Source organism: Erpetoichthys calabaricus, chromosome 11 (assembly GCF_900747795.2).
Source record: "Erpetoichthys calabaricus chromosome 11, fErpCal1.3, whole genome shotgun sequence".
Lineage (NCBI taxonomy): Eukaryota > Metazoa > Chordata > Cladistia > Polypteriformes > Polypteridae > Erpetoichthys > Erpetoichthys calabaricus.
This window is the reverse complement of record NC_041404.2, coordinates 81245534-81260914: the sequence shown is the minus strand read 5'-3', so window position 1 is coordinate 81260914 and position 15381 is coordinate 81245534. Positions and strand designations below refer to the sequence as shown.

Below are 15381 nucleotides of genomic sequence, written 5' to 3'. Positions count from 1 at the left end.
CCATCCATTTTCAAACCAGCTTAATCCAGTTGAGGGTTGTGGAGACCAGAGCCTATCATGACAGAATCTAAACCTGGACAGAGAAGTACGGGGTGATGAGCCAACTCCACTCAGACAGTGGCTGGGAAACGATCTGAGCCCTGCACCATCATTACTGTAGGGTTACATGGGACATGCTGTACTGGATATCTACCAAACATTAGGAGGTCTTTCTTCATACAGAGAACCACAGACACTTGGAATAAGCTACCAAGTAGCATGGAAGACAGTAGGATTTTAGGGACTTTCAGAAGAAATAAGTGGCTAGGACTGGCGAGCTTTGTTGGGCTGAATGGCCTGTTCTCATTTAGATTGTTCAAGTGTACCACTGGTATATCCCGCTTCAGGGCTCACTTTCAGGGTGCTGAGAGCCAAGCTCAAGGATGCCAAATTCATTTTTTTCATTATTCATATTAAAACATTTTTATCCATCAAGCAGAACCCTGTGTTACCTGACATGCACTGGACGCCATCGAATGGAGGGCTTGTTGCTGATGCAAGAGGAAGAGAGAGAAAAGCTCACAATCGGAGTTGGCGGGGGCATCTGTGAGTTGCATCCCACCTGGGACCGCCGCACAGAGAGCTTGGTGACTGCAAGGAAAGCCTGGATAAAGTGCAGCTCCTGATGCAAAATTTGAGACCTTTTACATGTACGGAGTGCACATCACCTTCCTTATTCTGACTTGTGCCCGCATCCTTTCCAAATGAGCATTCTGTACAAACATTTTAGTTATTTCTCTATTACTAAGTTATTGCCCCTTTGTTTTTGTTTGTCTTTGTTTGGAAAAAACCAGGCCAGGCAAGTAAAATTTACCAAAGTTACAAGCATCGTGTAAAATGAGAGAAGGAAAGGAAAGTGAAGATTAAATTGCCAACGTTGTGTTAAGCCCCTTATCCACCTTATTAAAATGGTAAGTGTTGGTGAGTCCGTCTGCGTGTTAAGTCTCTGTGATTCCAAAAGATGGCACATCACAAACATTTGTAGTAATAAAATGTATTGCCTTTGTCATTCCAACAGATGGTGCACCACAAACACTAGCACTGCTTTTACAAGTCCCATTCCAAATAGCATTTAGCAGAACATGTGACGTTAACGCTGTGGTCCATGTTGTTTACTTAGATTTCATCCCATTTTAGACTGGCAGCAGTTACTACTTAACTAAATCTGATACCTTCTCTTTAAAATATTAGAGCATAGAATATTTTTTCCTGTGACTTGTGTTCATTTAATATCTAACAAATTAGTGTGCATGGAAATATTATTAATAAGCTAGTTATGGTTCTACTATACTTTGTATTTTTTTCATTATGTATACTGTATGTATAATGTTGCACTGGCACCAGCTCATACCGTTGGTCAATTATACCAGGCTGATGCTACTTGTCAGCACCGTGACTGTGTGTATGAATATATAAACTATACAGAATATTGATGAAGTAATAAAACAGGAGGGCTTTGCTTTTGAATTGAAGACCCGCCTCTCCCCCTCATTCATTGGTCAAGAGTCCTGCCTTCAATTAAAAAGCACAGTATTATGGTAATGCATTTTCCTGTTTACAATGTACACTATTTTTTCTAGAAGTAACTTAATAATATATGAGTAAAAAAATGTATGGACATTTTGCATATCATTTGCCATTGTACAGCATTGCTCAATATTGACTTCTGTTGTATCATAAATATTTTGTCTTGTTCTGCATGAAAATATGAGACTAAAATTTTTTTCTGCCACCACTACAAGCTACATAACATATTATGTATCATTATGTTTATCCCCTGAAAAACAAACCAAAAATGTTTCATTTTTTTTAACTGGAAAAAATATTTTGTGTAACAGAATCATGTGCATACCAAAACATCGCCATAAATACAGTAGGAAAAGTCTGTCTAGTGTCCACTGCTATACTGGTGCAGATTTAGTACACATCCTTTGTACAAGATGTTTTAAAACCGTCCCCAAAGTACAGCCCAAGGTTGCAATCGGGACATTAGAAGCGTGTTTCTTTGCTCACTTTTCTTATATTTTTTTCTTTTGCTTGTGCATGATAAGGTAGAATGTCGGTGCCTATTCCGCACTGATGGCGCTGCCCATTGTTATTATAGGCTACCACAGTGCAAGGCTTAGTGACTTCCATGTTTCCCCCGACATGAACATTGACCATTGCTGCACTGTAACAAGTGCTTAGGGGGCTAACATATTTCTTGTCCCTACACTTGATTACAATCATTTTACCTTTTCCCACAATGAACCTTCATACGACCGAAGTCATAAGGCATATCATGGTCAGTTGTCCAGTGCCGTATGCGTTAGTTTCACTATCTGATGACCAATTCCCACTGTCATCACTATCGCTTGAGTCATCTAATGGTTCAGTCAGTTTGTTCTAAAACTGGCTTTACAGCTTTTTGTTCTCACACCATGTGTGTTTCAAAGGCCCCGCCTACTTATGAATATTAATGAGTTGCCATAGAATGTCAAAATCCATAGAAATATTCATGATATCTTTACAGCATGATGTTATTTTATCCACTGCATGGCATCAGAATGCTGTCCTGAGGGTTATTTGGACTTAACACAGCTTAATGCAGCAGGGTTAATGCCAAAAAAGTCAAAAAAAAAAAACATTTTTTTGGACAGTGTATTTCTTTCTTAAGTTTTGCTGCACGTTTTCCTTACAAATCATGTTATCCCTTAATCTCCTCAATCCTTCTGTTTCAAGCTAGAGGTGCAGGGGTTCAGAATCTGTCAGCATTACTGCAACCAGTAATTTAAAATTAAAAATCTCCTTTTTTAATATTTTAAGTATCAAAATAATATAACTTCATTACAAACAAAACGAAACACTGATTTCCTTGCTAGCAATATGCTTCAGTTTTCCTGTCTTGCTCAGGACACCCTTTCCTCCTGTTGTCTACACAAAATCATACACTACACGTCAGTTGTAATAAAAGTGAGCTCACATTTGAAAAAGCTACAAGATTGTTTTGCGTTTGCCAGTTTTGAGGGTGGTGGTTGCTTTTTTTTTCTTCTTCACATGACTCTCTCATTTTTTACTTACTTTTAACAAGTTCATCACCAAGGCTTTGATTTGAGATGTAGAAACAGAATTGCTTTTCAGCTGCGCTTGGCCAGCAGACGTGTTGCATCACAGCACATTGTCAATTTAGTACATACAAATGGGACAATAAAAGCTGCTATTATATTATGTGTCTATTCAGAAATGATAAACACCACGTCTGTGGAACTCTGCTGCATACGTTTGCTTGAGGACCCATATATCTTTTAGTAATCCTTCCAGTGATGGGTCCCTGAAGTGCAGGTTTTTTAAGGACACCAAACTGAACTGTGCAAAGTTGTTATTCAGTCAGTCATTTTGTAACTCGCCTTGCCCTGAACACGGTCGTGAGGGTGCTGCAGACTATCCCAGCTAGCACAGGGTACAAGGCAAACCCTAGAGAGGCAACAGTCCATCACAAGGCAAACACACAACCACTAAGGCCAACCCACCTAACCATGCATGACTTTAGACTGACTGTGGGGAAAAAAGCAGAGCCCCCTGAGGTAACCCACATAGACACAGAGAACGTGCAAACTCCAATTAGGGAGGACCTGGGACGCGAACCCAGGTCTCCTTACTGCGAGGCAGCAGCGCTACTCCACCGCCACTGTGCTGCCCTTTGCTATTCAGTTCCTATTAATATATGAGTTGCAATATTTCAAATCCATTACTGTAAGAAATGAGTATGTAGGCTTTCACTCACCGTTTATGGGATTAAAAGTAGAAAGCTTTTGCAAACCCTAACAAAATGACCTTCATTGTAGTGACAGGTGCCTCCACCTTGTTTATTCATTTTTGTTTCTGTCAACTTTTTAAAGCTGCACTCTAAATCCATCGCCACTCGTTTATCTGTGAAGACGTCCTTGATCCAGTGGTTTTCACCTCCAGTCCTAAGGACTCCCATGTTGACAGTTTTTATTCCAACTAATTTTACAATTAGTATGCCATTCTCACTCACAATCAAGCTGTATAATCTACAAATATTTCTAAGAAATGCATATATCATTTTTTTTAAACATAGCTTCATGTGCTTATGCTCCCTTCGTCATTTTCTTTTTAATTTACCCTTTTCCTGTAGAATTTGCTCCCTGAATTTTACTCATATGCCGATGATTAACAATGACCACTGTAGACAGAGATGCAAACAACACTGAATGCCAGTGGGGGGAAATGACTTCATTGCCATTTTAACTTGTCATCTCATTAAGACACGACAGTGAAGCCACTGGTCCCACTACCATTCACTATTGATAGAATTTGGATATAATTAAAGTAACACAGTCATTTACGTCTTTATGACGTCTTTATTGAAGATGACTTGCAACACTTGAGATACAATTGGCTACGCTTCTTTTGTTTTTTGTTTTTTTTCAATTGGCGCTCAAGCAGGTGACTTGACTTGCTCATGGTCACCCAGTGTCAGTACCAGGATTTGAACCCACAACCTCATGGTTTGAAGTCCTGGGTCCAAGGCCTTAACCACTGCATCACACTGCCTGCCTGCCACACTCTAAGAGTGAATTAAAAAGAAGATGGAAACTTAAAATATTTAAAGCTATGACAAATCAAATATTTCAGAATTTCTTAGAACAGGAGAATAAAAAAAACAGCTCACTAACAATGATATCAACCTAAAATTAGAAAAATGCAACAATTGTAAAACTGACTGATAAAAAAAACGGGCCCACCATTAATGAACTTGGGAACCACTATTTGCTATGTGAAACTACAGATGAAATAAGACAGCAATATTCCAGAGACACACTGATGTGTATTTACTAAATCAAGTAAATACACATCAGAATTTTATTTAAATGATTTCTCAGAGGTATCGAAAGCAGTACAACCTCCTTAAACCGCCATGTTTTGGTGTCTGTGCTCAAAAGAGCTTTCAACCTCACTAACATTTGCCAGTGTTATCAAAGAGTACTTTGCAGTTACTGAGGCGGGCAACAGCTATTCTGAGGAATGACCCTTATAGGCACTTGTCTAGCCAATCCAAGTGCAGCTGTAGTTCCAATAGTAAACTCTGAAGATGAGCTCGTAGGGCAGTGGAGTCCCCCCCAGGCTGCCTCTCCATCAATCGTGTTACGAGCTCTCAAGAGAGTCTTGTGTTAAATGAGCAGCTGCACTCTCCCTTCCTCCCACCCGGACACAGTGGTGCTTTGTTTCCCACTGCCAAATGCTCTTCTTTTCAATTACACGGGAACTTGACTTGAAGTAGAGGATGTCTACTTGAAAAGTGAAGAGACTTTTCTTCTGGGCAACCATTCAGACTTGTGCTTATGACAGCATGGGGTCCAATAAAGACACTCTTGAATTATAAAGAAGAAGCCTTCTAAATAAAATCAGTTTCACAGCTTAGACATGAAAATCAAATCGAGGAGAGGCAGATACAAAAGACAGGCAATGACCTCTTAATATGTTTTCATAAGACATTGGTGGCTTCCAGTCTGACAAGAACCTCACACTTTGGTAGATGATACAGCACTCTCTTCGGTCTCAACAACGATTTCTGCTGTGTCATCCCCGTTACTTGTTGTGAAGCCTTTGAACGTCGGGCAGATGGGGACAAATCTCAGGAACTTGAGCTTTTTCACAAAAGCCATTCCACATGGAAAATCATAACTCAGTAGGTCTACGCACATGTCACTGTTGGAATGAGCACCTTCCTTCCACTCTACCAATCCACGCTCTTTTTTTGAGCCTGCACATATAAGAAAAAAATACCCTAAGTTACTAAATACAAAATTACCCTTTTTATGTAGAAGTTGTGTTCCACAGATTAACAATATTGGCTAAAGGTTAAAATTTCAACCCCTGCCCACCATGTGAACTAATTAATAAGCCTGAGCTTGTATTCTGAGGAGATGTGTCTTGTGCTGCAAAACTTGTGTTGGTAAAGCATGGCTGCACAAATGCCAGTTGAAGCCATATGGAGACCTTGGTGGGGTTAGGAGAGTTTGGTCCTCCTCGGTGTCTGGAGCACAAGCTCCTTTATTCAAGAAATGTGTTTCTTGGTGTTCATAGCACAGATGGGGGCGGGAGTGGAAAGGTCCAGAGCCTTTGTCACTTGAGTTACATTAACAGTGACCCTAGGTGACCACAGCACACATTCTGTATTATTACACATTGAGGATGGGGGTCCCCTTCGTGTCTGGTGCCCCTTAACTTTTGTAAATGACACCCCAGGCAGCTGCCTATGTTGCCTAATGGATTAACCAACTGTGGTCTGTACACATGACAATAAATCAGAACTGTGCCGATTACACTGCATTATATTTTGTTGATGTTAAATCAAAACCTTTATGACTTGTACAGTGCATCTGGAAAGTATTCACAGCGCATCACTTTTTCCACATTTTGTGATGTTACACCCTTATTCCAAAATGGATTAAATTCATTTTTTTCTACACACAACACCCCATAATGACAACATGAAAAAAGTTAGAGATTTTTACAAATTTATTAAAAATAAAAAAATTGAGAAAGCACATGTACGTAAGTATTCACAGCCTTTGCCATGAAGCTCAAAATTGAGCTCAGGTGCATCCTGTTTCCCCTGATCGTCCTTGAGATGTTTCTGCAGCTTAATTGGAGTCCACCTGTGGTAAATTCAGTTGATTGGACATTATTTGGAAAGGCACACACCTGTCTATATAAGGTCCCACAGTTGACAGTTCATGTCACAGCACAAACCAAGCATGAAGTCAAAGGAATTGTCTGTAGATGTCCGAGACAGGATTGTCTCGAGGCACAAATCTGGGGAAGGTTACAGAAATATTTCTGCTGCTTTGAAGGTCCTAATGAGCACAGTGGCCTCCATCATCCATAAGTGGAAGAAGTTCGAAACCACCAGGACTCTTCCTAGAGCTGGCCGGCCATCTAAACTGAGCGATCGGGGGAGAAGGGCCTTAGTCAGGGAGGTGACCAAGAACCCGATGGTCACTCTGTCAGAGCTCCAGAGGTCCACTGTGGAGAGAGGAGAACCTTCCAGAAGGACAACCATCTCTGCAGCAATCCACCAATCAGGCCTGTCTGGTAGAGTGGCCAGACGGAAGCCACTCCTTAGTAAAAGGCAAATGGCAGCCCGCCTGGAGTTTGCCAAAAGGCACCTAAAGGACTCTGACCATGAGAAAGAAAATTCTCTGGTTTGATGAGACAAAGATTGAACTCTTTGGTGTGAACGCCAGGCGTCACGTTTGGAGGAAACCAGGCACCGCTCATCACCAGGCCAATACCATCCCTACAGTGAAGCATGGTGGTAGCAGCATCATGCCGCAGGGATGTTTTTCAGTGGCAGGAACTGGGAGACTAGTCACGATAAAGGGAAAGATGACTGCAGCAATGTACAGAGACATCCTGGATGAAAACCTGCACCAGAGCGCTCTTGACCTCAGACTGGGGTGACGGTTCATCTTTCAGCAGGACAACGACCCTAAGCACACAGCCAAGATATCAATGGAGTGGCTTCAGGACAACTCTGTGAATGTCCTTGAGTGGCCCAGCCAGAGCCCAGACTTGAATCCGATTGAACATCTCTGGAGAGATCTTAAAATGGTTGTGCACCGACGCTTCCCATCCAACCTGATGAAGCTTGAGAGGTGCTGCAAAGAGGAATGGGCGAAACTGGCCAAGGATAGGTGTGCCAAGCTTGTGGCATCATATTCAAAAAGACTTGAGGCTGTAATTGCTGCCAAAGGTGCATCGACAAAGTATTGAGCAAAGGCTGTGAATACTTATGTACATGTGATTTCTCAGTTTTATTATTTTTAATAAATTTGCAAAAACCTCAAGTAAACTTTTTTCACATTGTCATTATGGGGTGTTGTGTGTAGAATTCTGAGGAAAAAGATTAATTTAATCCATTTTGGAATATGGCTGTAACATAACAAAATGTGGAAAAAGTGATGCGCTGTAAATACTTGCCAGATGCACTGTATAATCATCATTGGCAATCTGGAGGTTCTCTCTCTATGAATGGGCCACAAGGCTATAAAATTCATGGTAATATTACATGAAGAAAATAGAGACTGCATCCTAATGCAGTGGCTTTCAGGGCATGAGATGGAATACAGGCTCTTCGGAGTAGAGATCAACCACTATCTTGTTTGCAACTACTATGAGACACCATGGAGTCCACACTGGAGAGCATTCAGGTGACACACTCTTCCACAAATTCTGTTCCTGCTTCAAATTCAAAGCTGTCCTAAAAGCAAATGGGAGGCCAAACTTGCTATTATTTAGGGGTATCTCACAATGTGGCTCTCAGCATTGATCCCAGTGGTAAGTACCAACTCCTTTAATGTACTCAGTTTGTCAGTTACTGTATATATTGGCTAAAAATAACACCCTTTAAAACACATGCAATGGGACATGATACCGCCATAAACTTCATACAGCCTCTGATTTCTTAGCCACCTTTTCTCTTACCTCAGAATCCAGATGATAAACACATACCTGGAATAGTGTTGTCCAACAAAAAAGCAAGGCAGCCCCCCACAAACATTTCAGTTGTCAATAAAACAGTCAGAATTTGGTCAATTTCTGGTACTCCTGTAAAGAGGAAGAGCAGTAGTGAGCATTAAAGGAAACAAGTTATCTCGCGTTACTAAAGATTTATTTACCTGTGGAAGCCAGCAAATGTCACTCTGTGTGGCTCTGGAGAAATAAAAGGAGACCACAAAGTACAAACTGAACCTCCTTCTCTGCAGTGGGGTGGCTCACCCTCTTACCCATAGTGCCACACTATTTTTACCTTAAATCTCTCTCTCTCACTATACCTTGGCTCCTCTTTTTCTTCTCGCCAGTTGTGCCCAAGGCCAAGTCTCTAGATTTAACATGCCTCTTGTGGTGAAGTGGTACTAAATTCCATCCCAAGGTCCCTTCTAGCAAGACGTAGAATCACTTCCTAGGTCAGGGACAACTTTGTACTTTTTGGCAGGGACATTGGGCTTGAATTTCCAGTAGTGACTTCTTGTGTCCCTGCTCTCATATGTGTTTATTTCAGGGACCATGTGTCCTCTAGCCGCCAAAACGTATCACTACCCCTGTAATATCCTCCTTGGCCTCATTTAGCTTTTGGGTCAGCATTGCATGCTTCCACCAACGCCACAAGCTTGCTCTCTCTCTCTCTCATATTAGTGTTCCTGCCTAATGTATACAGCAGGGGTGCCCACACATTTTCGGCTTGCAAGCTACTTTTAAAATGACCAGGTCAAAATGATCTACCTACATTAAAAATGCTATATATATATATATATATATATATATATATATATATATATATATATATATATATATATATATATATATACAGTATATACAGTGTATATATATATATATATATACACAGTGCATCCGGAAAGTATTCACAGCGCATCACTTTTTCCACCTTTTGTTATGTTACAGCCTTATTCCAAAATGGATTAAATTCATTTTTTTCTTCAGAATTCTACACACAACACCCCCATAATGACAACGTGAAAAAAGTTTACTTGAGGTTTTTGTAAATTTATTAAAAATAAAAAAACTGAGAAATCACATGTACATAAGTATTCACAGCCTTTGCTCAATACTTTTCGATGCACCTTTGGCAGCAATTACAGCCTCAAGTCTTTTTGAATATCCTTGGCCAGTTTCACCCATTCCTCTTTGCAGCACCTTTCAAGCTCCATCAGGTTGGATGGGAAGCGTCGGTGCACAGCAATTTTAAGATCTCTCCAGAGATGTTCAATCGGATTCAAGTCTGGGCTCTGGCTGGGCCACTCAAGGACATTCACAGAGTTGTCCTGAAGCCACTCCTTTGATATCTTGGCTGTGTGCTTAGGGTCGTTGTCCTGCTGAAAGATGAACCGTCGCCCCAGTCTGAGGTCAAGAGCGCTCTGGAGCAGCTTTTCATCCAGGATGTCTCTGTACATTACTGCAGTCATCTTTCCCTTTATCCTGAGTAGTCTCCCAGTCCCTGCCGCTGAAAAACATCCCCACAGCATGATGCTGCCACCACCATGCTTCACTGTAGGGATGGTGCCAGGTTTCTCCCAAATGTGACGCCTGGCATTCACACCGAAGAGTTCAATCTTTGTCTCATCAGACCAGAGAATTTTTTCTCATGGTCTGAGAGTCCTTCAGGTGCCTTTTGGCAAACTCCAGGTGGGCTGCCATGTGCCTTTTACTAAGGAGTGGCTTCCGTCTGGCCACTCTACTATACAGGCCTGATTGGTGGATTGCTGCAGAGATGGTTGTCCTTCTGGAAGGTTCTCCTCTCTCCACAGAGGACCTCTGGAGCTCTGACAGAGTGACCTTTGGGTTCTTGGTCACCTCCCTGACTAAGGCCCTTCTCCACCCATCACTCAGTTTAGATGGCCGGCCAGATCTAGGAAGAGTCCTGGTGGTTTCGAACTTCTTCCACTTATGGATGATGGAGACCACTGTGCTCATTGGGACCTTCTAAGCAGCAGAAATTGTTCTGTAACCTTCCCCAGATTTGTGCCTCGAGACAATCCTGTCTCGGACGTCTATAGACAATTCCTTTGACTTCATGCTTGGTTTGTGCTGTGACATGAACTGTCAACTGTGGGACCTTATATAGACAGGTGTGTGCCTTTCCAAATCATGTCCAGTCAACTGAATTTACCACAGGTGGACTCCAATTAAGCTGCAGAAACATCTCAAGGATGATCAGGGGAAACAGGATGCACCTGAGCTCAGTTTTGAGTTTCATGGCAAAGGCTGTGAATACTTATGTACATGTGCTTTCTCAATTTTTTTATTTTTAATAAATTTGCAAAAACCTCAAGTAAACTTTTTTCATGTTGTTATTATGGGGTGTTGTGTGCAGAATTCTGAGAAAAAAATTAATTTAATCCATTTTGGAATAAGGCTGTAACATAACAAAATGTGGAAAAAGTGATGTACTGTGAATACTTTCCGGATGCACTGTATATACATACAGTAATCCCTCCTCCATCGCGGGGGTTGCGTTCCAGAGCCACCCGCGAAATAGGAAAATCCGCGAAGTAGAAACCATATGTTTATATGGTTATTTTTAGAATGTCATGCTTGGGTGACAGATTTGCGCAGAAACACAGGAGGTTGTAGAGAGACAGGAACGTTATTCAAACACTGCAAACAAACATTTGTCTCTTTTTCAAAAGTTTAAACTGTGCTCCATGACAAGACAGAGATGACAGTTCTGTCTCACAATTAAAAGAATGCAAACATATCTTCCTTTTCAAAGGAGTGCGCGTCAGGAGACAGAGAACAAAGCAAGCAGTCAAAAAAAAAATCAATAGGGCTTTTTGGCTTTTAAGTATGCGAAGCACCGCCGGTACAAAGCTGTTGAAGGCGGCAGCTCACACCCCCTCTGTCAGGAGCAGGAAGAGAGAGAGAGAGCGAGCCACAGAAAAACAAAGTCAAAAATCAATACGTGCCCTTTGAGCTTTTAAGTATGCGAAGCACCGTGCAGCATGTCCTTCAGGAAGCAGCTGCACACAGCCCCCCTGCTCACACCCCCCTACGTCAGCGCAAGAGAGAGAGAGAGAGAGAGAGAGAAAGTAAGTTGGGTAGCTTCTCAGCCATCTGCCAATAGCGTCCCTTGTATGAAATCAACTGGGCAAACCAACTGAGGAAGCATGTACCAGAAATTAAAAGACCCATTGTCCGCAGAATCCCGCGAAGCAGCGAAAAATCTGCGATATATATTTAAATATGCTTACATATAAAATCCGCGATGGAGTGAAGCCGCGAAAGGCGAAGCGCGATATAGCGAGGGATCACTGTATATATATGGTTGAAATAGTTTACTGTCAAATAAATGCAAAGAGTACACGACACGTGTTTCGCCCTCATTCTGGGCTCATCAGGTGTACACACTCCACTGCACTCCCTCTCGGGAATCGAACCTCGGACGTCAGCGCTAGAGGCGATGCCCCTAACGTTGCGCCACGGCGTGAGGTTCGTTTATTTGACAGCATGTAGATCGGGGTAATTACATTCATGGCATTCGTAGTCTGTGTCACAATCTGATTGTATGGGTGGTTACCTACCAGGTAACGCTTGTGGTTGGCCAGCAATCTGCTAACATCCGCCATGGTGCCCTCAGTTTGTGAGGAGCAGATCATAGAATGGTTGAAATAGTTTACTGTCAAATAAATGCAAAGAGTACACGACACGTGTTTCGCCCTCATTCTGGGCTCATCAGGTGTACACACTCCACTGCACTCCCTCTCGGGAATCGAACCTCGGACGTCAGCGCCAATGCCGTGAATGTAATTACCCCGATCTACATGCTGTCAAATAAACGAACCACACGCCGTGGCGCAACGTTAGGGGCATCGCCGCTGACGTCCGAGGTTCGATTCCCGAGAGGGAGTGCAGTGGAGTGTGTACACCTGATGAGCCCAGAATGAGGGCGAAACACGTGTCGTGTACTCTTTGCATTTATTTGACAGTAAACTATTTCAACCATTCTATGATCTGCTCCTCACAAACTGAGGGCACCATGGCGGATGTTAGCAGATTGCTGGCCAACCACAAGCGTTACCTGGTAGGTAACCACCCATACAATCAGATTGTGACACAGACTACGAATGCAGTGAATATATATATATATATATATATATATATATATATATATATATATATATATATATACGAAGTATACTTTATACATAAAATATATGTTGTCGTACCTTGCATAACTGAATAACCTTTATGGCACAATAACAATTCAATACATTTATGGTCACTGCAGTATTTGGATTTAATAATCTTCATGTGGGAAAAGGCTGACTCACATAAATAAGTAGAGCCGAATAATGCAGTGAAGGAGGTAGCACATTTCCTCATGTTTGGGTACTTTTCCTCTGTGAGTAAGTTCCAAAACTGTCCATGAGCCCCATACTTCAGCTGAATGTCATCCTGTAGTGTCAAAATTTCATCCTCCACTGTAGAGGAGTTTTAGGTGAAACAGTGTTGCAATTTTTGATGCGGGTGAATCACCTTCAACATCTTCCCTAAATGGATAGCACTTAAATGTAGCGATTGGCTCAAGTAAAGCTGAGTCTTGAAACCGTCTGTCAAAGTCTGCTCTGTGTAGCGTATGCTGTCAAGTTGCGCAAACGCCTTCCATTGAGTCTCCAGCTCTTAGTGAAGTTTTGGATGTTCCCCAAATCAAGGCGCTGCAGCTTTGAGGACAGATGTTGCATTTTTTGTTTGAAAGCATTAACTGAGTTAATCATATTGACCATGGTTTTGTCTTTTCCTTGCAGCTGTAAATTAAGCTCATTCAACATGTTGATCAGATTGGAAAAAAAATACCAAGTCTAGCAGCCATTGATCGTTATTAAGTTGCTTGTATTCTGCATGTTTAATGACAAGGAGAAACTCCTTTTTCTCCGGCCAGGGGTCTCGAAATCTCAGCAGGAATTTCTCCCTAGCCATCTGCCTCAAGGAAGGCCTCTTTTATCATCTCTACATCTTGGAAGGACTTCTTATGCTTAATGATCGAGTGACTCACCCGGAATGATGCTTCGGTGTGTCTACTACCTTTGCTTTTGAATTCAGCCGAGTGAAAAATGACGGCTGTCCGATTAACTGCAATTTTAGTTCCCTCTCCTTCCTCTTTCTCAGATCGCTTTTCGGAAGGACGTCAGTTTCATAGTTTTTATGAACAGTCGAAAGTGCCTTTCCACATTTTCCTTCTTTGGAATAGCAATGATAGATTGACAGATCAGACAAACGCACTATGATTGTGACATTGTGAGAAAAAAAATCCTCTTCCAATTCCACATCCAGCCCATAACCAACAATTTTTTTTAAAACCCTTCTTTAGTTGATATAAATTGGAAGGCTAACTAGATCACAGCCAGAGTTTTGCAGTAGCTCGCGCGTTTGATCATGCGTGATGACCAATGTGTTATAAGCAAAGAGATCTCAGACTGGCCACCCTGTATGTCAATCAAGTGGCAAATGCCACAGGGAGGATATATGATAGAGTAACATTTAAAAAAAATAATAATTTTTTTTGAATGCAACACGATCTACCTGCACTACCATTCCGATTTACCGGTCGGTCACAATCGACGTATTGGGCACCCCTGGTATACAGCATACCTAAAGCATGTACCATCTCACAGTGTTGTACAGTATGTTGTCCCAAGTGGAATATGTGAGACCTTTTCTGAGCACAGTGGCTCTATCTCTGTGTCTGAGGTTTCCTGTGGGGTCTTTCTTCTGCCTTATGTCAATTTGATGAGGCCCAACCTCTTGCCAGCCAAATATCCCTCTTACAAATGTTATTAATGTGAGACACTTGTTAGCAAGGAAGACAACTATATTTATCTTTCCAACCCCTAATTGTCAGGAGGAAAGACAGCAATATCCTTACAAACTTAATAAAGATACATGCTGTGAAAAATCACCTATTTTAATTGTGCATTTTAAGATGTGCTTTAAAGGTATTATTATAAATCAGGCCTGTGTGTGACTATTTATACTAAACCCTAAAATGTAATAAGCAGGTTTAGAATGGGTTGTTGAATGTTTACAGTATATCTACTGAAAAGCATGTTTTTTTCTGTGCATCACCAAACGAAAAATCTCACCCATTCCAACCACCTATATTCCAAACCTGCTTTTTGCATGACAGGATCACAGATTGGCAGAATCCATCCTGACTGCACCAGGCAGAAAGTAAGAACAAACTCCACACAGGGTGAAGTCCACTTTACTGGAAACCCTCAATCTCAGAAACCAGAGGACATGCAAAAAAAGTCACGAAAAAGGCCATACACACACAGGGAGAACATGCAAACTTTACACAGACTGACCAGACTGGATCCTAGAAGCGAATCATCATGTCACCCAAATGCCAGAGTTTCTCTTTTTTCATTTAAAGAACAATACAAAATAATAAAACATAATTCAGTCAAAAAAAACAAACATAAGTGCAATAATATGTTGTGAGAAAATCTTTAAAATGGGACACAGCCAAAAACCCATCTGACTCAGACAGCCTTATGATAGGAGAGCTCCGTTTAAAGTGGCTCTTCATATAAAACAGAAAAAAGAAACGTTGAGCACAGGGTCAGTAAGCATTAATGAGTTCTTGCTAAATTCTGAAAAAATTCTGAACAGATTCTCATAAATAAAATTGAATTCTTTTCCCAATTTGTGATTTGTTTCCAATTAGAATATTGTAACAGATTTCATAGCAAAAGATGTTCCATATATTATTACACCACATAATACCATTAGAGCGTTAGTAAGGATTTTAGATCA

General features: G+C 41.3%; 1 protein-coding gene across 1 annotated transcript in view; it reads right to left on the bottom strand.

The window, feature by feature from the left end:
* Window positions 1-5272: 5272 nt before the first annotated feature.
* Window positions 5273-15381, bottom strand: part of slc23a1 (solute carrier family 23 member 1) — a 64777-nt gene continuing 54668 nt past the window's right edge. Inside the window, exons 14-15 of the mRNA XM_028812560.2 lie at window positions 8560-8655; window positions 5273-5806 (exon numbers count right to left, since the gene is read on the bottom strand). Of these exons, the coding sequence (XP_028668393.1) occupies window positions 5565-5806; window positions 8560-8655 (338 nt within the window). The 3' untranslated portion in view covers window positions 5273-5564. The remainder of the gene's footprint in view (window positions 5807-8559; window positions 8656-15381) is intronic.